Raw genomic sequence first — 25,777 nt, forward strand, 5'->3', positions numbered from 1 at the left:
TTAGATTTTACCTATAAGTGATATCAGATGGTATTTGTCTGACTCACTTCACTTAGTATGATAATCTCTAGGTCCATGCATATTGCTGCAAATGCCAGTATCTCATTCTTTTTTATGGCTAAGCAATATTCCATTGTGTGTGTGTGTGTGTATACACGTACTCAACATCTTCTTCATTCATCTGTTAATGGACCCTATTTAGGTTTTCTGCCCATTTGTTAATTAGGTTGTTATTTTTTGATATTGAGCTCTATGAACTATTTAAATTTTTTAATTGGCAAAGAACAACAGAGAGCTTTCTTTGGCACAATTGGCGTTTTGCTTTTATTTTTAGGGATAGTGAGTCTAAAGTTTCTGCTGAATTCCCATTCTCTCAAAATTGCCATAATGATGTATGGTTTGATTGTTATAAAATAGAATAGCTATTTTCTCAATTATCTTGAAATTAAACTTTCATATATTTTCTTTAATTAGCTATTTTTCTAAGGTATTTAACTTTGATTTCCCATTTGGCATTCTCCATCTAAGAGTGATTACTAAATTAATTTTAAGAGAGAGGAAACTGTAGCACAAAGCCCAAGGGCCTATGATAAGAATAGTTTCTACTTTTAGAAAGAAAAAAGATGTTGACAGCTACTTCTAAGAACACATGTTCACATAGGTATTATTGATTAGTAGTAGTTCTTATGATTTATCGTATTGACCCAACCAAAAAATAGTATACCTTAAAAGCAAGAACAGCAAAACAATAGTTCTCTACATATGGAAGATTTTTTTCCAGAAAATGTAAATAATCAGGGGAAATTTGGCAGTATGGAAGGTACTGCTGAATCTTTTTCCTTCCAATGATTAAATATTTTGAAATATTTTACAGTAAAGAATCTTTAGTGTGACTGTAATGATCTACCCGTAATCCTAGTTAATGCATATATTTTCCCTAATTATTTGAATAATAAATATTTTTCAGGATACACTGATGCTTTTGCAATTTTTGAATATCATTTTTTAAAAATAATTACAAAATGGGGATTATTGCTACTGTAAAATCCAAACCTCTTAGTTAGCGTGGTATTCAAGACCTGCCACCTGCCCTTCCAATTTTATCTCTTATTACATCTCTCCACGTATGGTCAGTTCTCAATTATCTTGTAGTGAATTCATTCATTTTGATTTAATTGTGATTCAGGCTCAGCAGGGACCTGGGAAAGGTTCTCCTTTCAAGCAAGCTTTGTAGTTATGATTGGCTGTTACTAATTTCCTAGACCAAGCTGCCTGGAGCTTCTCTGGTTGAAAGGGAACGAGAAAGGCTTGGAGCATTGCCTGTTCCACCCTTCCCTTGCCAGGTTCACTCCAGGCTTGGCTCTTCTCCTTTAGCCTAGGGTACCCAATCAAGATTAATGGACATGTCATGAATTGATTGCAGTTTTGTTTTAAGTAATTTTACATGACCTCCTTCCTGATCTCCACTTGCTCATTGATGTTTGAGAGCTGGTGACAATGTCTTTGTTATCTAATATTTTTTGCTTTTTGCTCTTACATATATTTCTCACTCCTTGAAATTCCCTTCCTTTTCTGTTGAAATCCTACAATTTCTTTATCTCCTTCAGAGAAAATTAATCATAACCTTTCAAGAGAATTCCCTTTGTAGTGTATTTTTATTCTTATTTGTATTTTAGTGATTTTTTTTTTTACCATCTTTCCTACTAATGTAGGTGTTAGTGGCCACACTGGTTTACCATTGCAGCCTTGTATAGTACAGTTTAGACAGCCAGTAAAGTTGGTCAACACTCCTAAAGAAGATCTCTATTTTCTTTTTTTGCCATTAACATTTTCATTTTTGAAATTCAAGCACTTAATGGACTTCACTTAAACTAAGATGAATTAATTAAGATATACATGCAAGGTCTAAGGATCATCTGATATTTGTTATAGTGACATAATGAGGAATATCTTTCATCTGTTTTCCTATAAATGTCTATGAATCATAGGAATTATATTTTAAAATGTTTCTTAATATGTTATATAAAATAGTTTTATTTAAATTCTATTCAAAGTGTTCTGTTATGTTCTAAGTGTCATTAAAATATCTATATTAAACGTTCCTTGTTAGAAGTGATGAATGATTATTATCTACAGACTAGTGTCATAGAATCTGATTGCTTGCATATGACTGAACTACTTAATATAGATCTAATTGTCTGGAAAATATTTTCCTACAACCATATTTTACTGTTTCAGAAACAGATGGGCGAGATGAAACTACAACTTGAAAATGTCATCAAGGAAAATGAAAGGTAGATAAGTTAACTATTGATTATTTTATTATTGTCTTAAGTAACTTTATTATTATTTGGTATTTTATTCATGTAGTATACTGGTTATAAATGTGGACTCTGAGGCCTGATTTCCTCTTTGACTCCTAGATCCCTTACTTACTACCTATATGATCTTGGACAGGTTATTTAACCTATTTGTGCATTAGTTTCCTCACCTATAAATTGGAGATAATAATAGAATCTATTTCATAGAGCTGACTATGAGGGATAAAGTAAATGTTTAACATACGGAAGATAATAAGCACTTTATAAATATTAGCAGTTAATAGTATAGTGTGTAATATGTTTGTGTATTAGGAAGCATACTGATAACCCACCATCCAGTTTGGAGCTAAAATGTTATCAATACTAGTTCACCGATCCATATTTTCCTTACCTATCCCATCCTACTCCTTCCTTCTACCAGAGGTTAATACTGCCTTGAATTTTGTGTTTATCATTACCAAAATTTACAAAATTTTATAGGTATTTGTATTCCTAATAATAGTTTATTTCTAAAAACTATCTTAAAATGGTATTGTTTAGCCATTTGAGACAACTTTTTTTCACTCAATAGAAGAGTTCCAACGGGTGAAATTTCTGTCATAGGCTATGTGAATATTGAATTGTACAGTATATTGCCAAGTTAATTTCCAAAGTGGCTACACCAATTTACTTTCCCACCAGTGATACTTGAGTTCTTATTGATTAATGTCTTTTATCAGCACTTATTAGGATTCTTGGTTTTTGTTATTTGGAATCCAAAATTGTGTTTCATTGTGGTTTTAATTTACATCTTCCTGAATACCAATGTGGTTAACCATTTTTCATGTTTTTATTTATGCCCTGTGGCTTTCTTATGAAATGCTTGTTCATTTCTTTTTCCTATTGTCTGTTTGTTTATCTTCTCTTTGTTGAATTGTCAAAGAGCTTTATGTAAACTGTATTCTGAATATTTATTGGTGTACCAATCAGTGTAAACAGTAACTGTTATGGAAATTTCAAATAAGAAGTGATTTAGTTCCTTACAGTTAAGTGCTATGTAAGTAAGATCATTGGTTTTAGAGTCATACCTTAGAGCCTGAGATCCTTAGGTCAAAAATTTATGCTGCTAATCCCATCTCTGTAGCTACCACTATAGCATCATTCCATGAAGTTGGAAACTTGACCCTAGCATAAGTGGATCATGAGGTACTGACTTCAAGAGAAAGACACTAATGTCTATGAGTTTTGCTTGCCATCTGTCATACCAGAAGAAAAATGTTCTCAGATCACTTCTGCCTTTAATATCTCCCTCAGGTGCCTATCACTGGTGAAACTTTAATCCCATCCATAACTTCAGCTGCTAGGACATTTGAGAAACTTAGTTTTAGACTCCCAGCTGCTATGAAAGGTGCTGGGATATGAAGAGGGGATGGCAATGAATAATGAGTGCCAGTGTCCTAATTCTACATTGTAGACAATAGGTACTTTTCAGATGTCTGTTCCTAGGTTGTAATATATTTGATCAACAGAATTTTCCTTTTTTAAAAATTTCGAGGTAGTTGTACCATTTTTTTTTCCTTAAAGCTGTTGATGTTTGTGTCACTAACAAGTCCTCTCTCAGACTATGCTCATTAAGAACTTCTCTTACATTTTTTTCTAAGAATGTTTAGAATTTTATTCTATCCCAAGTTTAACGTTTAAAGGTCAAACAACTGGACTGAAATTTGATATCTTTTATTTTTGACTTATAAAACTATAGCAACATATATTACAGAAGTTCTATCGAGTATTCCGTGATAATCTATGTGGGAAAAGAATCAGAATGGATGTATGTCTGGGTCACTTTGTTGGACAGCGGAAGTTATCATAGCCTTGTAAATTAACTATACTTCAATAAAAAATTTTTTAATTAAAGCAAAAAATGAATAAATAATATTTTAACTTCTAAATTCATGTAAAGCATAGACTCTTTTAAAGTTTGGCTTTCTTTTGTTTGTATTCTTCTGTGTATAGCTCTTAATTGAACTTTCAGTTTTTTTCATGTATTTGTGTTTTTTCCCTGGGAAAGTTTTTCCAGCTTTATCTTGTTAGGATTTACCATTCTTTCTCAAAATAACTGTTAAATAGCCTATAATATTCCTAGTAAAGAATATTATTAAGATTTTGAATCACTGGGATATGTAGATTAAGTTCGTATTTTAATACATTAGGGATAATATGGTGTTATATGATTGAGCAAATGATTCAGTTGTTTCCTATACTTGACTCCATACTCTTCCATTTATGTCTAGGTCTTTTGAAACCAGTCTTAAAAATCCGCCTTCACCTTTAATAGTAGTGTGGTCAAGTCTCATGAATGTATTAATTTTTAGTATAGTAGGGAAATGAGAAAAAATGGTTTCTGAGCTTATAAAAGGCAGTTTTAATAATTTTAAATGTTACCAGATTTTAAAGTGAACTCTCTACCTTTAGGGCAACATCCTGCTTTTAATTAAGTATTGTAGTTTATACTGCAAAATCAAAAGAGTTTTTCTTTTTTAAGGAAAGTATCTTAAATATGTACATATGGTCAGGTCTGAATAATAGAAGCTAGTAATGGCATGGTTTATGTAATAGTACACATTTACACATTACTGGGCTTGGGAAACATTTTAACACATTTGTATATAGGTGTATATTATCTGGGAATTGATTACAGGTAGAAAATAATGAAGTCATTTTATAAAATGAGACTTAGGAAGAAGTGAAAAATAGTCATTTTATCACCTTTCCTTCCATTTTTCTCATCTTTAAAAGGTTTATTGAAGTTTAGTTGATTTACAGTGTTGTAATAATTTTGACTGTACAACAAAGTGATTCAGTTATACATATACACACATCCATTCATTTTCAGGTTATTTTCCCACATAGATTATCACAAAAGATTGGGTAGAGTTCCCTATGCCCATCCCAAACCCCCATCCCATCCCTCCTGTCCTACCTGAACCCTTTGCTGTCCATGGGTTTGTTTTCAAAGTCTGTAAGTCTGTTTCTGTTCTGCAAATAAGTTTGTTTGTATCCTTTTTAAAAAATTCTACATTTAAGTGATATCATATGTTTATCTTTCACTGTCTGACTAACTTTGCTTAGTATGATAATTTCTAGGTCCATCCATGTTGCTACAAATGGCATTATTTCATTGTTTTTTATGGGTGAGTTACATTTTATTGTATATGTGTACCACATCTTTTTTATCCAATCCTCTTGTCAATGGACATTTAGCTTGCTTCTATGTCTTGGCTATTGTAAATAGTGCTGTAATGAACATTTGTGTGCATGTGTCTTTTTGAATTACAGTTTTCTCCAGATACATGCCCCTGAGTGAAATTGCTAGTTTATATGGTAGTTCTAATTTTAGTTTTTTGAGGAACTTCCATACTGTTTTCTTAGTAGTTGTTCCGATTTACACCCCTACCAACAGTATAAGAGAGTTCCCTTTGCTGTGCACTCTCTTCAGCAATTACTGTGTGTAGACTTTTTGATGATGGCCACTCTGGCTGGCATAAGGTGGCACCTCATAGTACCTTTGATTTGAATTTCTCAAATAATTAGTGATATTGTGCATCTTTTCATGTGTTTTTTGGCTATCCTATATGTTTTCTTTGGAGAAATATCTATTTAAATCTTCTGCCCATTTTTTTAATTGGGTTTTTTGTTTTCCTGATATTGAGCTACATGAGTTGCTTGTTTGTTTTGGAGATTACTCCCTTGTCACTCATTTCATTTGCAAATATTTTTTCCCATTCTGTGAGTTGTCTTTTCATTTTGTTTATGGTTTCCTTTGCTGTGCAAAAGCTTTTTAGTTTAATTATGTCCCCTTGGTTTATTTTTGTCTTTATTGTCATTATTCTAGGCGGTGGATCAAGGAAGATCTTGCTGTGATTTATGTCAAAGTGCATTGTGCCTATGTTTTTGTCTAAGAATTTTATAGTATCTGGTCTTATATTTAGGTCTTTAATCTACTTTGAGTTTATTTTGTTTATGGCTTTAAAGAGTATTCTAATTTCATTCTTTTAAATGTAGCTGTCCAGTTTTCCCAGCACCACTGATTGATGAGACTGTCTTTTCTCCCTTGTGTATTCTTGCCTCCTTTGTCATAGATTAGTTGGCTGTAAGTGTGTGGATTTATTACTGGGCTTTCAATGCTGTTCCACTGATCTTTATTTGTTTTTGTGCAGTGCCATACTCTTTGGGTGATTGTAGCTTTGTAGCATAGTCTGAAGGCAGGGAACTTGATTCCTCCAGCTTCATTTTTCTTTCTCAAGATTGCTTTGGATATTCGATGGTCTTTTGTGTTTCCATACAAATTTTTAAATTTTTTGTTCTAGTTCTGTAAAAAGATGTCATTGACAGTTTGATAGGGATTGCATTGAATCTGTAGATTGCCTTGGATAGTATAATCATTTTGGTAATATTGATTCTTCCAATACAAGAACATGGTATATCTTTCCTTCTGTTTGTGCATCTTTGATTTCTTTCATCAGGGTCTTGTAGTTTTCAGAGTACAGGTCTTTTGTTTCTTTAGGTAGCTTTTTTCCTAGGTATTTTTATTCTCTTTGATGCAGTGTTAATTGGATTATTTCCCTAATTTCTCTTTCTGATCTTTCATTATTAACACATAGAGATGAAATAGGTTTCTGTGTATTAATTTTGTATCCTGTAACTTTGCCGAATTCCTTGATGAGCTCCAACAGTTTTCTGGTAGTGTCTTTAGGATTTTCTAAGTGTAGTATCATGTCTTCTGCAGACAGTGATAGTTTTACTTATTCTTTTCCAATTTTGATTCCTTTTATTTCCTTCTCTAATTCCCATGGCTAGGACTTCCAAAAACTATGTTGAATAAAAGTGGTGAGAATGGACATCCTTGTCTTGTCCCTGATCTTGGCAGGAATTCTTTCAGTTTTTCGTTGTTGACAATGATGTTAGCTGTGGGATTATCATATATGGTCTTTATTATGTTGATAGGTGCCCTCTATGCCCACCTTCTTCAGGGTTTTGTCAGAAATGGGTCTTAGATTTTGTCAAAAGCCTTCTTGGTATCTATTGAGATGATAATATGATTTTTATTCTTCACTTTGTTAATGTGGTGTATCACACTGATTGATTTGCAGATACTGAAAAAATCCTTGTATCCCTCAGATAAATCCCACTGAATCATAGTGAATGAGCCTTTTAACATATTGTTGTATTGGGTTTGCTAGTATTTTGTTGAGGATTTTTGCATCTGTGTTCATCGGTGATATTGACTGGTATTACTCTTTTTTTTTTTGTGGTTTCTTTGTCTAATTTTGGTATAAGGGTGATGATGTCCTCATGGAATGAGTTCGGGATGGTTCCTTCCTTTGCAGAGTTTTAGAAGAGTTTCAGAAGGATGGGTGTCAACTCTTCTCTGTATATTTGATATAATTTGCCTGTGAAGCCATCAGGTCCTGGACTTCTGTTTGTTGGAATTTTTTTTAATCCCAGTTTTGAATTCATTACTTGTGGTTGGTCCATTCATCTTTTCTTTTTCTTGTTGATTCAGTTTTGTAAGATTGTACCTTTCTAAGAATTTGTCCATTTCTTCCAATTTATCAGCATGTAGTTGCTTATAGTAGACTCTTATACTCCTTTGTATTTCTCTGATGTTCATTGTAACTTCTTTTTCATTCTAATTTCATTGATTTGAGCCCTCTGCCTATTTTTCTTGATGAGTCTGGCTAAGGGTTTATCCATTTCATTGGTCTTTTCAAATAAGCAGCTTTTAGTTTCATTATCTTTTCCATTGTTTTCTTTGTTTCTATTCCATTTATTTCTTCTCTAATTTTCAGTTACTTTAGATTTAAGGTTAGTTTGAGGTTTTCTTATTTCTTGAGGTGGACGTGTATTGCTATAAACTTCCCTCTTTGAACTGCTTTTGCTGTGTCTCATAAGTTTTGGATCTCTGTGTCTTTGTTGTCATTTGTGTGTATCACACTGATTGATTTGCAGATACTGAAAAAATCCTTGTATCCCTTGTATTTTTTGATGCCCTCTTTAATTTCTTTAGTGATCCATTGGTTGTTTAGTAGCATAATGTTTAGTCTCCTCATGTTCATGGGGTTTTTTTTTTTTTGCATTTTTTTTCTTGTAGTTTATTTCTAATCTTACTTCATTGTGGTCAGAAAAGATGCTTGATATGATTTCGGCCTTCTTAAATTTACCATGGCTTGATTTGTGGCCCAGAATGTGATCTATCCTACAGAATATTCCATGTGCACTTGAGAAGAATATGTAGTCTGCTATTTTAGATGGAATTTCCATAAATACCTATTAAATCCATATGGTAATCCATCTTGTTTCCTTATTGGTTTTATGTATGGATGATCTGTCCATTGCTGTAAGTGGGTGTTAAATTTCCCCACTGTTAAATTGAATTACTCTCAATTTCTCCTTTTATGGCTCTTAACAGTTGCCTTATCTATTAAGATGCTCCAATGTTGGGTGCATATATATTTACATAAGTTATATCTTTATGTATTGATTCTTTAATCATTATGTAATGTGTCTCTTGTAACCATCTTTATTTTAAGTCTGTTTTGTCTGACATGAGTATTGCTACTCCAGCTTTCTTTTGATTTCTGTTTGCATGTAGTATCTTTTCCCATCCTCTCACTGTCAGTTTGTATGTGTTTATAGAACAGAAGTGGGTCTTTTGTAGACAGCATATGTGTGGGTCTTGTTTTCTTATCCATTCAGCCAGTGTCTGTCTTTTATTGGAACATTTAGACCATTTACATTTAAGGTAGTTATTGATAAATATGTTCTTATTGCCATTTTGTTAATTGTTTTGAATTAGTTTTCGTCAATCTTTTTCCTTCCCTTCTTTTGTTCTCTTTACTTGTGGTTTGATCATTATCTTTAGTGTTGTGTTTGGGTTGCTTTTTATTTCTGTGGGTATCCTTGGTAGGTTTTTCATTTGCAGTTACTATGTGCTTTTGATATAGGAATACCTGTGTGTGCGTATACACACACACATGCATACATACACACAGAAAAGATTGTTTAAATTTTTATGTTGCTGGTCTCTTAATTGTAAATGCATCTCCAGTGTTCTGCATTTGTACCCTCCTCTTGTCATGATTGCTGGTTTTGGCATTATATTTGTGTATGAATGATTTCCTACCTTTACTATATGTTTGCCTTTACTGGTGAGCCTTCTCATTTGTCATTTTCTTATTTCTAGTTGTTGCCTTTACTTTTCCCCTTGGAAGTTCCTTTAATACTTTTTGTAAAGCTCGTTTAGTGGTGCTTCATTCTCTTAGTGTTTGCTTGTCTATAAAGCTTTTGCTTTCTCCTTCAAATCTGAATGAGAGACTTGCTGTGTAGAGTATTCTTAGCTAGAGCTTTTTTCCTTTCATCACTTTAAATATATTGTGTGTCTCCCTTCTGGCCTGCAGAGTATTTGCTGAAAAATCAGCCAGTAACCTTATTGGGGTTCTCTTGTATGTTATCTCTTGCTTTTCCCTATGTGCTTTTAGTATTTTCTCTTTGTATTCAATTTTGGTCAGTTTGATTCTTCCTGGGGTTTTTTTCTATATGGTATTCGTTATGCTTCCTGGATATGAGTAAGTGTTTCCTATCCCATGTTAGGAAGTTTTCGGGTATTATCTGTTCAAATATCTTCTCTGGCCCTTTCTCTCTTCTCCTTCTGGCACCCCTATAATGCTGATATTGATGTTTTTAAAGTTGTCCCTAAATTCTTTTAGATGGTCTTCATTTCTTTTCAGTCTTTTTTCACTTTTCTATTCCATGTCAGTGATTCCACCAGTCTGTCTTCCACCTCACTTATTTGTTCTCTGCCTTCTATTTTCTGCTCTTGGTTCCTTCTAGGGAATTTTTTATTTGAGTTACAGTATTTTGCATCTCTACTTGTTTAATCTTTAAATGTATTTCTTCATTCATTGTTTCTTGTAATTCTTCCATAGTCTCAGGTGATAAATCTTTGATTTAAACCAGTTCATCTTTCTTTTTACCAGGTATTGGTCCAAGTATGAACATGCAAATTTTACATGGTGAAGTATAAGGGAGAGTTTGTTGTAGAGCATCTAGGAAAAAATTTTCTCACTGATAAAAAGACAGGCAAAAAGAAAACAAGACAGTGAGATTGGAAGAAGGGAAAGATGGGGAAACCCTTGTCATCTTTAAATTATATTGCTACATTGCTGAAATAAAACTAGAGCCACTTACCTTCAGATTTAATGTTTGTTGAAGTAATAAAACATTTGTTCAATCATTGATTAATATATATTAAGTTCCTACAAAGTACACACACTATTCAAGGCTCTGAAATATGTTAGTGAATAAAAAAGACAAAAATCTCTGCAATTTTTGTGTTAGGCATTTTGTTACTTATAGCCGAAGTACACTAACTGATTCAGAGACTTGATTGCATCTGTCAGGGGTTCACAAACTACAGCTTGGGGGCCAAATCTGACCTGCTGCTAGATTTGTAAATAGAAGTTTATTGGATCACAGCCACACTTGTTCATTTATATTTTTCTATGGTTGCTTTTGCTCTACAGTGTTGGATTTGAATAGTTGAGACAGAGACTGAATAGCCCACATAGACTAGAATATTTGCTATCTGGGCCTTTACAGAAAAAGTTTATTGTTCTTTGATACATGTTATGATCTTTTGCTGCACAATCTGTTTACGAGTCTTTAACTTTCACCAAATAGCTTTTTTGAAATTAGTAATTGTCTTTATGGTTTTATTTAGCTGTATATGTAGTCTTAGAGCACAGAAACAGAAAACTTCAACAGAAGTATTACGTTAGTATATAGTAAATTAAAACCAATTATATTTGGCATATTATTTATTTTGCTAATTTTTTTACTTTTTTTCTGATAGTCTAGTATTTATCTCTTTTAAGATTAAAACTAAGTCTTTATGATGTAGAAGATTTCAATGGCATTGTAAAATAGGATTGTTTTCTAGCACTGTTTTCAGTGATTTGTTCTCATTGACAAATGATAATTGAATAATAATATAATAATGTGCATCAAAGGTATGATTGTTACATTTGATTTCACCATTTGCAATTATTATATCATTAGTGTGTGTTCATAGTTACTATAAACACAATATAATAAATGTTATCTATTTGAAATTTGGGGAGTTCATGTATATATTTATAAAAATAATAATAAAGCCATTATTTTTTAATACTTAACCAAAAATGGTATTCTCTACCCCAAAACTTTATTTATATAATTGTAGAACACGAATGTATTTGATCTCTTTGCCAATGAAAGGGAGAAATCTCTGGAATGACATGGTGAACATTGCTGTTCTGATGCTGATTTAGGTCATTATACTGTACAGAAGACCATCACCCCAAATTAACCACAATCCTGAGCTTTCTCTAAAAAGTTTAAAATTTCTCTGATAATATCATATAAAGTCAGAGCTACCCTGATTTCTGTATCTGTCTGTTTATAATGTGTTTGTATATTTTTATGTGTGTATATGTGTGTGTGTATACATATATTTCTCTTAACACACCCCCTCCTAGTCTAGTCTCCAGTCACACTGGCCATCTTACTTTGGGTTCTTTTAATGTGGCAAACCACTTTTCACCAGAAACCTGTTACTTATTTCTTCTGTCTGCGAATGTTCTTCTCCAGACCTATGTAGGACTGTCTTCTCCTTTTTAATCAGGAAAACATTCCCTGATCATATATCTAGCACTGCTGTTCCCTTCTCAACTTCTTTTTTCTATAATCCAGTTTTATTTTATTTCTGATAATGATTTCTCTTGGATATTTATTTATTTACTTATTACTTATCTTATTTACTAGGATATCTTCATGGAGCAGGGCTCTTTTCTATTCTGTATACCTACTACCACTGAACAGTGCTTTATACATAATAAATGTTCAATGACTATTTTTTGAGTGGATGATTTTAAATATTAGGAACATAAACACATACGTGTATTCATATTTGGCTCTTTTTGCTTCAAGAAGAAAAATAAGTAATTGGTAATATATAATAAGGAAATACATGTAATACAATAAGAACTAGGAGACCATCTCTAAGGATATGATCCTCTTACTAGTTCTCTCATATACCCTTCATGGTCTCCCTTAATAATGGCACCTCTGCCATATAGCTGATACTCCTACTCTTCCAATCAAAAAGTGATTCTCTCTGTTCTTGAGGCCAAATCCTTGAAGGTATCCATTCTTGTTGGTTTAACTAATGACACCCCTTTAATACTAGTCAGCTTATGCTAGAGCTGCCCTTAAGAAATAGTCTAATCATTGACTTCTCTATGGGAAGAATAGCACATGCTATTTCCAAGAGCAGGGCTATAGTCAAGGATTACTTAAGTCTGGGCATACCAGGCACTTTAACTATAATATGTCCAATATGTATAATTATAGTTGTTGAAGACATCATTCTGGCTGGCGACATCAGAGAAGGCTTAACTGAGAGAACGAAATTTGAGGAGAGTCTTTATGAATGAGTTAGAGTTCACAACTAAAAAAAGTATGTTTAATAAAATGCAGATCATTTAATATGGCTATATTTCAACTTATTTATATAGGGGAATTATGCATGGGAAGCTTGAGATGGTGGGCAGGAACCAGATTCTATAACATCCTATATGCTCTGTTAAGGAACTTAAACTTGTCCAACACATAAAGAAAGAGCTCTTTAAGGGTTTTCAACAGAGAGAGGTGCACTGTTGGAGTATATTTAGTTGCACTTTAGAACTTGAAAATTCCAGATTGTTCTGGAAAGAATGTATATTATTCATTGCAGGAGCTTAAGAAGGGAAGCAATAATTCTAATAATTAGAGTGTGTCCTGCATTAATCCCCCAAAGAAGCACTACTCCATAGCAGGAATGTGAACACCTTCACTGAGGAAACTTGGAGTTATAGGATAAATAATCTGTGAGGGAAGGTATGTAGCGAGGTATGCATTTGTACTACTCTCCATCCTCTCTCAATTAATTCTAGGATTCACTAACAATATTTGCCCCTTTTAAGATCTACAAAATTGAGATGTAGCCATAGTGAATGGCATGTCAAAAATAATAGGCAGTGATTTTTCTTTTTAATAGTATGTAAAAGAATGGTCCATCTTTCTATCAATGACCAATCCAGTTCAAAGACAAGTTGGAATTGTGTTTGATTCATCTTTGTCACCTGAGGTATCAAAAATTTAGAAAGTCACCTTTGCTAAATTTCTTTTCCCTATTTATGAGAATCAATTATAATTTCAGGAATGCAGTTACTAGCTAGATGATTTTCCTGGTGTTGATACTTTAATCAGTTTTGAGCTTGGTTTCTTAAGCTATAAAATGAGCAATTTTGATTAGATTTTGTTTTTATTGTTTATATATTTTTATGATTATAGTAAGTGCTCTTTACTTTTGAAGTGATACTATAGGTGGTAAGACAGAAAATAATAAAAACTATAAATGATAACTTTAAAAGCTTAAAGATATAGTAATTTAATGTAAAGACACTATATTATGGGATAATATTTTCTTTAAGAAAAACATTTTTCAGGAATATCCAGTGAAAAAGTTAATACCACGAGGTCAAAAACACTGTTCTTTTAAATTTAATCATATTGTGCCTAGCATAATATATAGTACCACTTCTCTTACCTTCTAGATTAATAAATGGTCTGTACATTGAAAGAGGCAATAAAATGGAGAATCATTAGAAATAACATACTTTGAAAAAAATGTAGCTTTGACTTAAATGTGCACTTAATTTTTTTATATAATGCCAAGATCTTTAAGGCTACTAATTATAGTTCTTTGTTGTCTTTATACATAAATTATAAAGGGTAATTCATTCTTTATAATTTCCAGTGTCAGGGTCTTCGAAGAAGAGTGAGAACTTAGAGATCCTTTTGATCTTCTGTATTTTTATAATTTTTCTGACTTTTTATGATTATTTAACCTATCTTTAATTCAACAGAATCTATTTAACAACTCATCTTTCTTGAGCCTTTCATATTCAGTTGAGATTTCATAGAAAAAAAAACAGCTCCTTTGTGCTTTTATTACTTTAGGTCACATTTAATTAAATTGTACAATTGTAATAGCAGTTTATAGCATATACAGTAGACTGGCTTAACATCTGTTCTAACCTCCTTTTAGAGTACCTTTTTGTACTGCAAATGCTGAAAAACCAAAAACTAGTTCAGGACATGAACTAGGTTTTGCTAATGATAAATGATTTTAAGTGACCTAAATTAGGAGATATATAGGAGGAAAAGCACTGGGGACCTATTTTGGTGGATAAGAATCTAACAAGTGTAGTGTGGCCCTGGAACCAATAATTCTGGCACTTCTTCTGTCAAAGCTAAGGCAGGGTGTTCCTGCAGGCAGTAGTTCCAGCAGTAACTTCCTGATCCCAGCATCTTAGCTTAAAGAGGTGGGCTCCTGGAACTAGCAGTTGGTATAGCTGTATCCTGATTGTCCAGTTTCCTAACTGTGGACTTTGCGTCATTTCTGTCAGCAAAACTGTTATGCAGGTAGCTAAACCACTAAGATTGAGGGGTTTTTAGAATTTTCACTAGAAATAGAGATCACCTAGTTGATGGTGACTACAGACAAAGCAGCTGCTACTGCAGAAAAAATGTGGTGCTACTAGTGTTATTAATAATAATACAGTTTACTTCCACAAAGCTTTATATGGTTTCTCTTCCTCTCTCCTGTTACTGTGAAGCTATCTGATGGAACTTTGTCCTTTTTAATGTTGCCATTGTTCTTAAATTTTGACTTGCTTATATATTTGAATAAATTCAGCTAGGACCAGAACTGTCTTACTATCTGGTATGCAATGTCTCTTCAAATGTTTGTTGAACTTACTTAAATTATTGATATGTATTTTCAAGATTTGTTAACCACAGAGAAAAAATAATGCTTTGAAAAAGATTGATTCCTTAAACCTTTGCAGTACTTAATTGGTTTCATTTTCTTTTCTTTTTTTTTTTTTTTTTTTGTCTTTTTGTCTTTTGTCTGTTGTTGTTGTTGTTGCTATTTCTTGGGCCGCTCCCGCGGCATATGGAGGTTCCCAGGCTAGGAGTTGAATCGGAGCTGTAGCCACCGGCCTACGCCAGAGCCACAGCAACGCGGGATCCGAGCCGCGTCTGCAACCTACACCACAGCTCACGGCAACGCCGGATCGTTAACCCACCGAGCAAGGGCAGAGACCGAACCCGCAACCTCATGGTTCCTAGTCGGATTTGTTAACCACTGCGCCACGACGGGAACTCCTGGTTTCATTTTCTTAATTATACTGGCATGATATTTGGATAATTGGATAAAATTTATTTCCTCAATATTTACAAATATGTTATTGCAACTAAGTTATATTTCAAAGAAAACAAGGGCAAAAATAAGCTGTGATATTAAAGATTATAAAGAGTAAAGAACAAGCTTAAGTATATGTATGTATATTTTTCTGTTTATACTACTCATATATGAACCAACAGAAATATACTGGTTTTTTTTAAAGGCCCATGAAAATTTACCTAAATATGGCCTGCATGCCCCCCCCACCACATACATACATACAAATTAAATGTAAATCACACCTACAATAAAGTTAGAAATAACAACAGATGGATGCAAATAATTTCTTTTCACTATATTTTCAGCTAATTCCTGAGATAAAAAGGAATTGAAGAGTACAATTGAAAACTAAAGTTGGGGAATTCCTGCTGTGGCTCAGTGGAAGTGAACCCAGCTAGTATCCATGAGGATGTGGGTTCAAATCCTGGCCCCACTCAGTGGGTAAAAGATCTGGTGTTGCTATGAGCTATATGTTTGCGGCTTGGATCTGGCATTGCTGTAGCTGTGGTATAGGCTGGCAGCTGTATCTCCACTTCGACCCCTAGCCTAGGATCCTCCATATGCTGCAGGTGCAGCTCTAAAAAGAAGAAAAAAGAAAAGAAAGAAAAGAGAAAAAAGAAAAAACTAAAATTGGAAACTGCATAAAATAAATAGCATATCAAACTAGTGAGATGCAGCCAATCTATTATTCAGAATGTTTTTAATTAATTGAAAATAAGTGAATTATACTTTTGTTTACACTTAAGGCATCAGACTTCTGAGTTAACTAGAGAATCTGGGCAAAAACTAGAAAATCTTGACAAAAATTTTACTGTTGAAGTGAACTGGAGTCAATGTAGAATGGTAGGACAAAGACCAGGAAAAGAAAGAAACTTAGGGATATAAGCCTGCATTTGGGAGTTACTTTCCTTTAGAAGTATCTCCCTGTGTTGGAAGAGGTGAAGAAAGGTTGAAAATTGAGCAGAACTTAAAAAAATGTATGGATCTAGTGAAGTAAAAATTGAAATTCAGAGAGTTCCTGTTGTGACTGAGAAGGTTAAGGACCTGACATTGTCTCTATGAGGATGCAGATTTGATCCTACCCTGACTCAGTGATTTAAGGATCCAGCATTGCTGTAAGCTGTAGCATGGATCGCAGATGCAGTTCGGATCTGGTGTTGCTGTGGCTGTGGCTCTGATTTGACCTCTGGCCCAGGAACTTCTCTATGCTGCAAGTGCAGGCATAAAAAGAAAGAACAAATTGATATTCAGAGCCCATCAGACGTCATGGTAGGTGGCTCAGGACATCCAGGATTTTAAATAAGAGTGACTTCTTTCAAAGTTGACTAGTCATAAAAGACCTGAAGCATAGCGTTCCCATCATGGCGCAGCAGAAACAAATCCAACTAGGAACAATGAGGTTGCAGGTTTGATCCCTGGCCTCGCTAAGTGGTTAAGGATCCAGCATTGTGGCGAGCTGTGGTGTAGGTCGCATATGCAGCTCCAATTAGACCTCTAGCCTGGGAACCTCCATATGCCATCGTGCAGCCTTAAGAAGCAAAAAAAAAAAAAAAAAAAAAAAATCTGAAACATGACTGAATTATCTGAATCTTTGATCTTGGTATAATATGCTAATGGAGTGATAGCACTGCAATATTACTCCCCACCTGAAGAGATGGAATATTTTTACAGGAGGATAACATCATTGCCAGTCCTAAGAATATCTCTGTACTTCTTGTGTTATCTGGCTCATATCTAGCATAAGAAGCACTAGTAACAGAAACACTGAAAACATCATGCACAATAAAAAATAGTATGCAGTAGAAACAGATCCATAGGTTTGGTCTTTAAAATAGCCATGCTTACTATGCTCAGTTAAATAAGACACAGTTGTATGAGTTTCTGTAAGAGAACTAAAAGCTCTTTTTAAAAGTACCAAGTAGAAATTCCAGAACTGAAAAAAATACAGTAATGGAAATGAGACATAACTGAGGAGAGAATTAATGAAGTGCAACCCAATCAGAAAAAAATATTCAGAATGAAGGTTGGAGAGTGAAGAGTATAGAAAATGCAAAAACAAGCAAACAGTAAGATAAATGGGAAATAGTAAAAAGAGGTAAAATTCATATATTCATTTTATAGATTCCCAATAAGAGAGGACAGAAAGACATCAGACTAAAGAAATACTATGCAACATAGGCAGGATAATGCAAATAAAAACGCCCATATGTTATTATAAAACCAAAGAAAACTAAAGAAAAAACTTCAAAGCAGAAAAAGATTAATTTTAAAGTAGCAACAATAAGATAGTAACTGACTTATCAATAGAAATGCTGGAAATCAGGAGACGACTAAGCCATAATTTTAAAGTGCTGAAAGAAAAACTGATATATATTATACTTTTTTTTTTTTTTTTTTTTTTTTGCTTTTTGGGGCCACACTCGAGGCATATGGAGATTCCCAGAGTAGGAGTCAAATCAGAGCTACAGCTGCTGGCCAGCACCACAGCCACAGCAACCCAGGATCCAAGCCATGTCTGTGACCTATATCACAGCTCACAGCAACACCAGATCTTTAACCCACTGAGCAAGGCCAAGGATTTAACCCACAACCTCTTGGTTCCTAGTTGTATTCGCTTCTGCTGCACCACAACAGGAACTCTATATAATTCTTTACCTTGTGAAATAGCCTTCAGAAGAAAGATCAATTGAAAAGAAATTGAGAAAATTATTATTGGCAAAACTAAAGAAAACCTTAAAAGGATGTTATAAAAAAAAATCCCAGATGGAAGCTTAGAACTACAGGAAATGGAATAGCAACAACAACAACAACAAAAGACAAAAAGACAAAAAAAAAAGGAGTTCCCGTCGTGGCGCAGTGGTTAACGAATCCGACTAGGAACCATGAGGTTGCGGGTTCGGTCTCTGCCCTTGCTCGGTGGGTTAACGATCCGGCGTTGCCGTGAGCTGTGGTGTAGGTTGCAGACGCGGCTCGGATCCCGCGTTGCTGTGGCTCTGGCGTAGGCCCGTGGCTACAGCTCCGATTCGACCCCTAGCCTGGGAACCTCCATATGCCGCGGGAGCGGCCCAAGAAATAGCAACAACAACAAAAGACAAAAAGACAAAAAGACAAAAAAAAAAAAAAAAAAGAACTACAGGAAATGGAAATTATGGGAGAAACTCTAGTGAACATCTACTATTCTAAAACAATAATAATGTCTCTAACATATCTGTGAAGAATTAAAACAATATCATAAATTTAGGAAAAGGGTAAAGAGAGAAAATATTCTCAGATTCTAGCATTACTCAAAGGAAATATACTAATCTATTTTAGAATTTGATAACTCAGTGATGTATGTTATAATCTCTAAAGCAAAAATCATATAACTGCCAACTGAGATAATAGAGTAGAAAAGTGGAATAATAAAAACTAATCTAAAATAAAGCATGAAAGGAGAGAAAAATCGTAATAGAAAAGCAAATATTAAGATTGTAGAGATAAAGTCAAATATATTAGTAATTAAATTTCTGTGTACTACATGTTGCAATTAAAAGATAGCAATTTATTAGAGATTAAAAAAGAAACCAGTTACAGTATGTACTTCTTGTTAGGTTCCTAAAATATACGAATGTTGAATGGTTGCAATAAAGGGGATGAACTGTAGATATACCATGCAAGTGCTATTCAAAAGTAAGCTGGTGGAATTCCCGTAAACCAGTAAATAACAGAATGGCAGTACGTATATACATATCAATAATAATTTAAAGTGTATTGGACTAAATATTCCAATCAAAAGACAGAATGGTTGAATGGGTACAAAAACAAGAACTATATACATGCTTCCTAGAAGAGACTCACTTCAGATGTAAAGACATACAGAGATGGAAAATGAGAGTATGGAAAGAGTTTTTTCCATACAAATGGAAATGGAAAGAAGGTTAGGATAGTAGTTCTCAGACAAAATAAACTTCAAAGACTGAGATAAAGAAGGATATTACATGATAAAGGGATTAATCTATCAATATGAAACACTTGCAAATATTTATGTGCCAACTTAGGAGCACTTAAATACAAAAATCAAAAATAAACATAAAGGGAGAAATTGAGTTTTGCAATAATAATATGGAACTTTAACAACCTACTTACATAAATGGAAGATCATCCAGAGAAATACTAGCCTTAAATGACACATTAGATCAGATTGACCCCTTGCCTCTCTCTATCTTATCTGTTTATCTGTCTATCTATCTACATTCCATTCCAAAGCAACATAATAAACATTAAACTGCATATGGAACATTTTCCAGGATAGAGCACATTCTAGGCCACAGAGCTAGTCTTCGGAAATTTAAGAAGTTTGGAATCATATTAAATGTCTTTTATAACCAAAACCCAATGGGGCTAGAAATCAACTACAGTAAAAAAATTGTAGGAAAAAAAACCCCATGAACACGTGGAGACTAAACAACATGATGGTGAGTAACCAGTGGGTTGCTGAAAAAATCAAAGAGCAAATTAAAAAAAACCTGGAGACAAATTAAATTGAAAATAGAATAAAGGAACAGCTATGGGAAGCAGCAAAAGCAGTTATCAAAAGAAAGCTTCTAGCAGTACAGGCTTACTGGAGGAGGTAAGAAAAATCTCAAACAATTTTATCTTTACAACTAAAAGAGCTAGAAAAGAAGTAACAAAATCCAAAGTTAGTAGAAGGAAAGATGTAATAAAGATCAGAGCAGAAATAAATGAAGACTAAAAATAAATACAAATAATCAGTGAAACTAAGAGCTGGTTCTTTTGACAGAATTGATAAACCTTTAGCCAGACTCACCATGGAAAAGGAAGACTTAAATAAATCAAATCAGAAATGAAAGAGAAGTTATGACCAGCAACACAGAAATATGAAAGATTATAAGATATTACTGTGAATAGTTAACACTAATAAAATGAAAAGTCAAGAAGAAATGTCTAATTGCCTAGAAACATGTAATCCCAAGACCAATTCAGGAACAGAAAATATGAACCTAACACTTAGCAATATTGAAATTGAATCAGTTAAAACTGAGAATCAAGATTTCAGGACCAGAGATTTTCAATGAATTCTACTAAAGATTTAAAGCGGAGTCAATACCTGTCCTTCTCAACTAATTCCAAAAAAAAATTGAAGAGGAAGGAACATTTCCAGCATCTCCCTTATATTAAACCAGACAGAGACACAACGCAAACACACATATACACAAAACAGAAAACCACAGGCAAATGTCACTGATGAATATAGATGTAAAAATTCTCCAGAAAATATTAGCATGTCAAATTCAGTAGTACATTAAAAGTATAATACACCATGTTTAAGGAGAATTTATCCCAGGAGTACAGATAGTTCAGTAACCATAAGTCAGTCAATGTGGTATACAACATTAAATAAATAAATAAAAAGCATTTGAGGAGTTTCCGTTGTGGCACAGTGGAAATGAATCTGACTAGTATCCATGAGGATGTGTGTTCAATCCCTGGCCTCACTCAGTGGGTTAAGGATCCACATTGCTGCAAGCTCTGGTGTAGGTCACAGACACAGCTTGGATCCCGCCTTGTTGTGCCTATGGTGTAGGCAGGCAGCTGCAGCTCCAATTAGAACCCCTAGCCCAGGAACTTACATATGCCACCGGCGTGGCAGTAAAAAAAAAAAAAGACAGAGAAAGAAAACATTTGATCATCTCAGTAAAACATTTTGAAGAAATTCATCCATTCGTGATAAAAAAATCAACAAAGTGGCTATAGAGAGAACATACCTCAACATTAGTAAAGGCCATATGTGAAAACCTGATACCCAATATTGCCTTCAACAGTTAAAAACTGGAAGCATTTCCTCCAAGATTGGTAACAAGATAAGGATGCACACTCTCACCCCTTTTCTTCAACATATCATTGGAAGTTCTAGCGACAGCAATCAGACAAGAAAAAGAAATAAAAGCTACCTAAATTGGAAGGGAAAAGATAAAATTGTCTACTCTACATAGAAAGTTCTAAGGATGCCACCAGAAAATACTAGAGCTCATCAGTGAATTCAGAAATGTCGAGTATACAAAGTTAACACACAGAAATCCGTTGAATTTCCATACTCTTAATAACAAACTATCAAAAAGAGAAATTAAGGAAACAGCCCATTACCATCACATCAAAAAGAATACAATACCTAGGAATAAACCTACCTAAGGAGGCGAAAGACTTGTACTCTGAAAACTATAAAACGTAATGAAAGAAATCAAAGATGGCACTAACAGAAAGGAACACCATGTTCTTAGATTGGAAGACTCAGTATTGTCAAAATGACTATATCACCCAAGGAATTTACAGATTCAAATACAATGTCTACCAGATTACCAATGGCATTTTTCATAGAATTAGAACAAAAATATTTAATTTGGGGAAACACAAGAGACCCCACAATGCAATCTTGAGGAAGAAAAATGGAGGTAGAGGAACCAGGTTTCGTGATTTGAGACTATACTACAAAGCTACAGCCATCCATACTGTATGGTGCTGGCACAAAAACAGAAATTAAGCTCTCCAAGGCTTAAGTACCAAAAGTTAAACATGGAGAGATGAAAATTCCACTGGGACTGAGAAAGAATATTGAGAGAAACAAGATTCAATACAGAATGGTAAAACATTTTTTAGAAGAGAATAAGCAATAATAGTGGGATATACTTATATTTTATAGAGAGAGAAACTGAGGCTGAGAGAGGTTAAGGAACTTGTTTAAGGTCACATAGTTAACAAAGTGACAGATTTTATTTTCAAATTCAGGCAGTTTTGAAATAGACAATATGTTCTTAACCTTTAAGGTGGGTTTCTTACAGTTTTTTTTTTTTTAAATTAAAATGTTGCTGCTATACAACAGGATGTAAGTTATAGTTATATGGGGATTCACAGTGTTTAAAAGTTATACTTCATTTAAGGGTACTATAAAATACTGGCTGTATTCTCCGTGTTGTACAGCATATCTTCTAAGCTGATGTCTATATAGTTTATATCTAAGTTTGTGCCTCTTAATCCAGTACCTCTATATGCCTCTATCCCCTCCCCTTGCAATGTTATCAATATTGAACATATTTTCATGTGCCTGTTAGCAATACGCATTCCTCTTTGGAAAAATGTGTATACAAGTATTCTGCCCATTTTTAAATCAGGTTGTTTACTTTTTGATGTTGAGTTGTATGAGCTGTATGTATATGTTGGATATTAACACCTTACCAGTCATATCATTTGCAAATATTCTCTCCCATTCAGTAGGTTTTCTTTTTTTTCTTTTTTTTTTCCTAGCTGTAGCAAAATCATTCACGGAGTTATAATAAAATATAAAATTTACAAGAAGCAATTGGTAATTCAGTCTATGGGAATACAGATCCTTTTTAACAAAGCAATAAATGTCATGGGGCAGACAGATGACAATTTGAATTTCACTCTGACCTTGAGTAGCTATGCAGCCTTAAGGAAGAAAGTTACATTTGTTATGAATTTCAATTTCCTTAAAAATTTTTTTAATTATTATTTCCCCAATACAATTTTCTTTTCTACTGTACAGCATGGTGACCCAGATACACATATTATGTGTACAGTTTTTCTCCTCACATTATCATCTTCCATCATAAGTGACTAGACAAAGTTCCCAGTGCTACACAGCAGGATCTCATTGCTAATCCATTACAAAGGCAATAGTCTGCATCTATTAACCCCAAACTCCCCAATCCACCCTATTCCCTCCCCCTCCCCCTTGGCAAGCACAAGTCTATTCTCCAAGTCCATGATTTTCTTTTCCATGGAAAGGTTCATTTGTGCTGGATATTATATTCCAGATATATGTGATACCATATGGTATCTGTCTTTCTCTTTCTGACTTACTTCACTCAGAATGAGAGTCTCTAGTTCCATCCATGTTGCTGCAAATGACATTACCTTGTTTTTCTTTGTGGCTGAGTAGCATTCCATTGTGTGTATATACCACTTCTTCCTAATCCAATCATCTGTTGCTGGACATTTGGGTTGTTTCCATGTCTTAGCTAATGTGAATAGTGTTGCAAGGAACATGCAGGTGCATGTGTCTTTTTTAGGGAAAGTTTTGTCTGGATATATGCCCAAGAGTGGGATTGCTGGGTCATATGGTAGTTCTATGTATAGATTTCTAAGGTATCTCTATACTGTTCTCCCTAGGGGTTGTACCAGTTTACATTCCAACCAACAGTGCAGGAGGGTTCCCTTTTCTCCACACCCCCTCCAGCACTTGTTATTTGTGGACTTATTAATGATGGCCATTCTGACTGGTGAGAGGTGGTATCTCATGGTAATTTTGATTTACATTTCTCTAATAATCAGGGATGTTAAGCATTTTTTCATGTGTTTGCTGGCCATCTGTATCTCTTCCTTGGAGAAATGTCTATTCAGGTCTTCTGCCCATTTCCATTGGGTTATTGGCTTTTTTGCTGTTGAGTTGTACAAGTTGTTTGTATACTTTAGAGATGAAGCCCTTGTCGGCTGCATCACTTGAAACTATTTTCTCCCATTCTGTAAGTTGTCTTTTTGTTTTCTTTTGGGTTTCCTTTGCTGTGCAAAAGCTTGTCACTTGATTAGGTCCCATGGGTTTATTTTTGCTCTTATTTCTGTTGCTTTGGGAGATTGACCTGAGAAAACATTTCTAAGGTTGATGTCAGGGAATGTTTTGCCTATGTTCTCTTCCAGGAGTTTGATGGTGTCTTGTCTTATATTTAAGTCTTTCAGCCATTTTGAGTTTCTTTTGGTGCATGGTGTGAGGGCGTGTTCTAATTTCATTGCTTTGCATGCAGCTGTCCAGCAGCTCTCCAGCAATACTTGCTGAAAAGACTGTCTTTTTCCCATTTTATGTTCTTGCCACCTTTGTCAAAGATTAACTGACCATAGGTGTCTGGGTTTCATTCCAGGTTCTCTGTTCTGTTTCATTGGTCCGTATGTCTGTTTTGGATCCAGTAGCACAGTGTCATGATGACTGTGGCTTTGTAATATTGCCTGAAGTCTGGGAGCGTGATGCCTCCTGCTTGGTTTTTGTTCCTCAGGATTGCTTTGGCACTTCTGGGTCTTTTGTGGTTCCATATAAATTTTCGGATTGTTTGTTTAAGTTCTGTGAAAAACGTCATGGGTCAGTTGATAGGGATTGCATTGAATCTGTAGATTGCTTTGGGTAGTATGGCCATTTTTCCAATATTAATTTTTCCAGCCCAGGAGCATGGAATGCCTTTCCGTTTCTTTACATATTCTTTGATTTCCTTGATTAGTGTTTCATAGTTCTTGGCATATAAGTCCTTTACCTCCTTGGTCAGGTGTATTCCCAGGTATTTGATTTTTGGGGGGTGCAATTTTAAAAGGTATTGTATGTTTGTATTCCTTTTCTAATATTTCATTGTTAGTATACAGAAATGCAACTGATTTCTGCGTGTTAATCTTATATCCTGCTACTTTGCTGAATTTGTTGATCAGTTCAAGTCGTTTTGGGGTTGAGTCCTTAGGGTTTTTCTATCTATAGTAGTATCATGTCATCTGCATGGAGGGACAGTTTTACCTCTTCTCTTTTTTTTTATTTCTTTTGTTTGTCTGATTGCTGTGGCTAGGACTTCCAAAACTATGTTGAATAAGAGTGGTGAGAGTGGGCATCCTTGTCTTGTTCCAGATTTTAGTAGGAATTCTTTCAGCTTTTCTCCATTGAGTATTATATTTGCTGTGGGTTTGTCCTAACAACTTTTCCTCTGTTGAGGTATGTCCCCTCTATACCCACTTTGGTAAGAGTTTTGGTCATGAATGGATGTTGGACTTTGTCACATGCTTTTTCTGCATCTATTGAGATGATTATGTGGTTTTTGACTTTTCTTTTGTTCATGTGGTGTATGATGTTGATTGATTTGGGTGTGTTGAATGATCCTTGTGCAGCTGGGATGAGTCCCACCTGGTTGTGGTGTATGATCTTTTTTATATGTTGTAGGATTTGGTTGGCTAAAATTTTTTTTTTTTTTTTTTGGTCTTTTCTAGGGTTGCTCCCACGGCATGTGGAGGTTCCAAGGCTAGGGGTCTGTTTGGAGCTCTAGCCACC

The 25,777-nt window shown here is 34.3% G+C and overlaps 1 protein-coding gene and 1 long non-coding RNA gene across 14 annotated transcripts in view; both read left to right on the top strand.

Annotated features, from left to right (window-relative positions):
• The window catches only part of SCLT1 (sodium channel and clathrin linker 1), a 265,145-nt gene that overhangs the window by 79,569 nt on the left and 159,799 nt on the right, over positions 1-25,777 (top strand). For all 13 annotated transcript variants that reach the window (XR_014813019.1, XR_014813018.1, XR_014813020.1 and 10 more), the window contains exon 5: positions 2,239-2,294. Coding sequence is in view for 5 of the 13 variants with exons in the window: in XM_084972937.1 (XP_084829063.1) it covers positions 2,239-2,294 (56 nt within the window). In the remaining 8 variants the exon portion in view is untranslated. The remainder of the gene's footprint in view (positions 1-2,238; positions 2,295-25,777) is intronic.
• Positions 12,645-20,405, top strand: LOC146400959 (uncharacterized). Its single transcript, XR_014813071.1, has 2 exons — positions 12,645-15,231; positions 18,764-20,405. It is a non-coding gene; the product is annotated as an uncharacterized LOC146400959 (long non-coding RNA).

The sequence above is a fragment of the Sus scrofa genome, chromosome 8 (genome assembly GCF_054392235.1).
Source record: "Sus scrofa isolate SSC_HxYL_T2T_F1_AM1 chromosome 8, Sscrofa_HxYL_maternal_Yorkshire_Landrace_v2.0, whole genome shotgun sequence".
NCBI classification, from domain to species: domain Eukaryota; kingdom Metazoa; phylum Chordata; class Mammalia; order Artiodactyla; family Suidae; genus Sus; species Sus scrofa.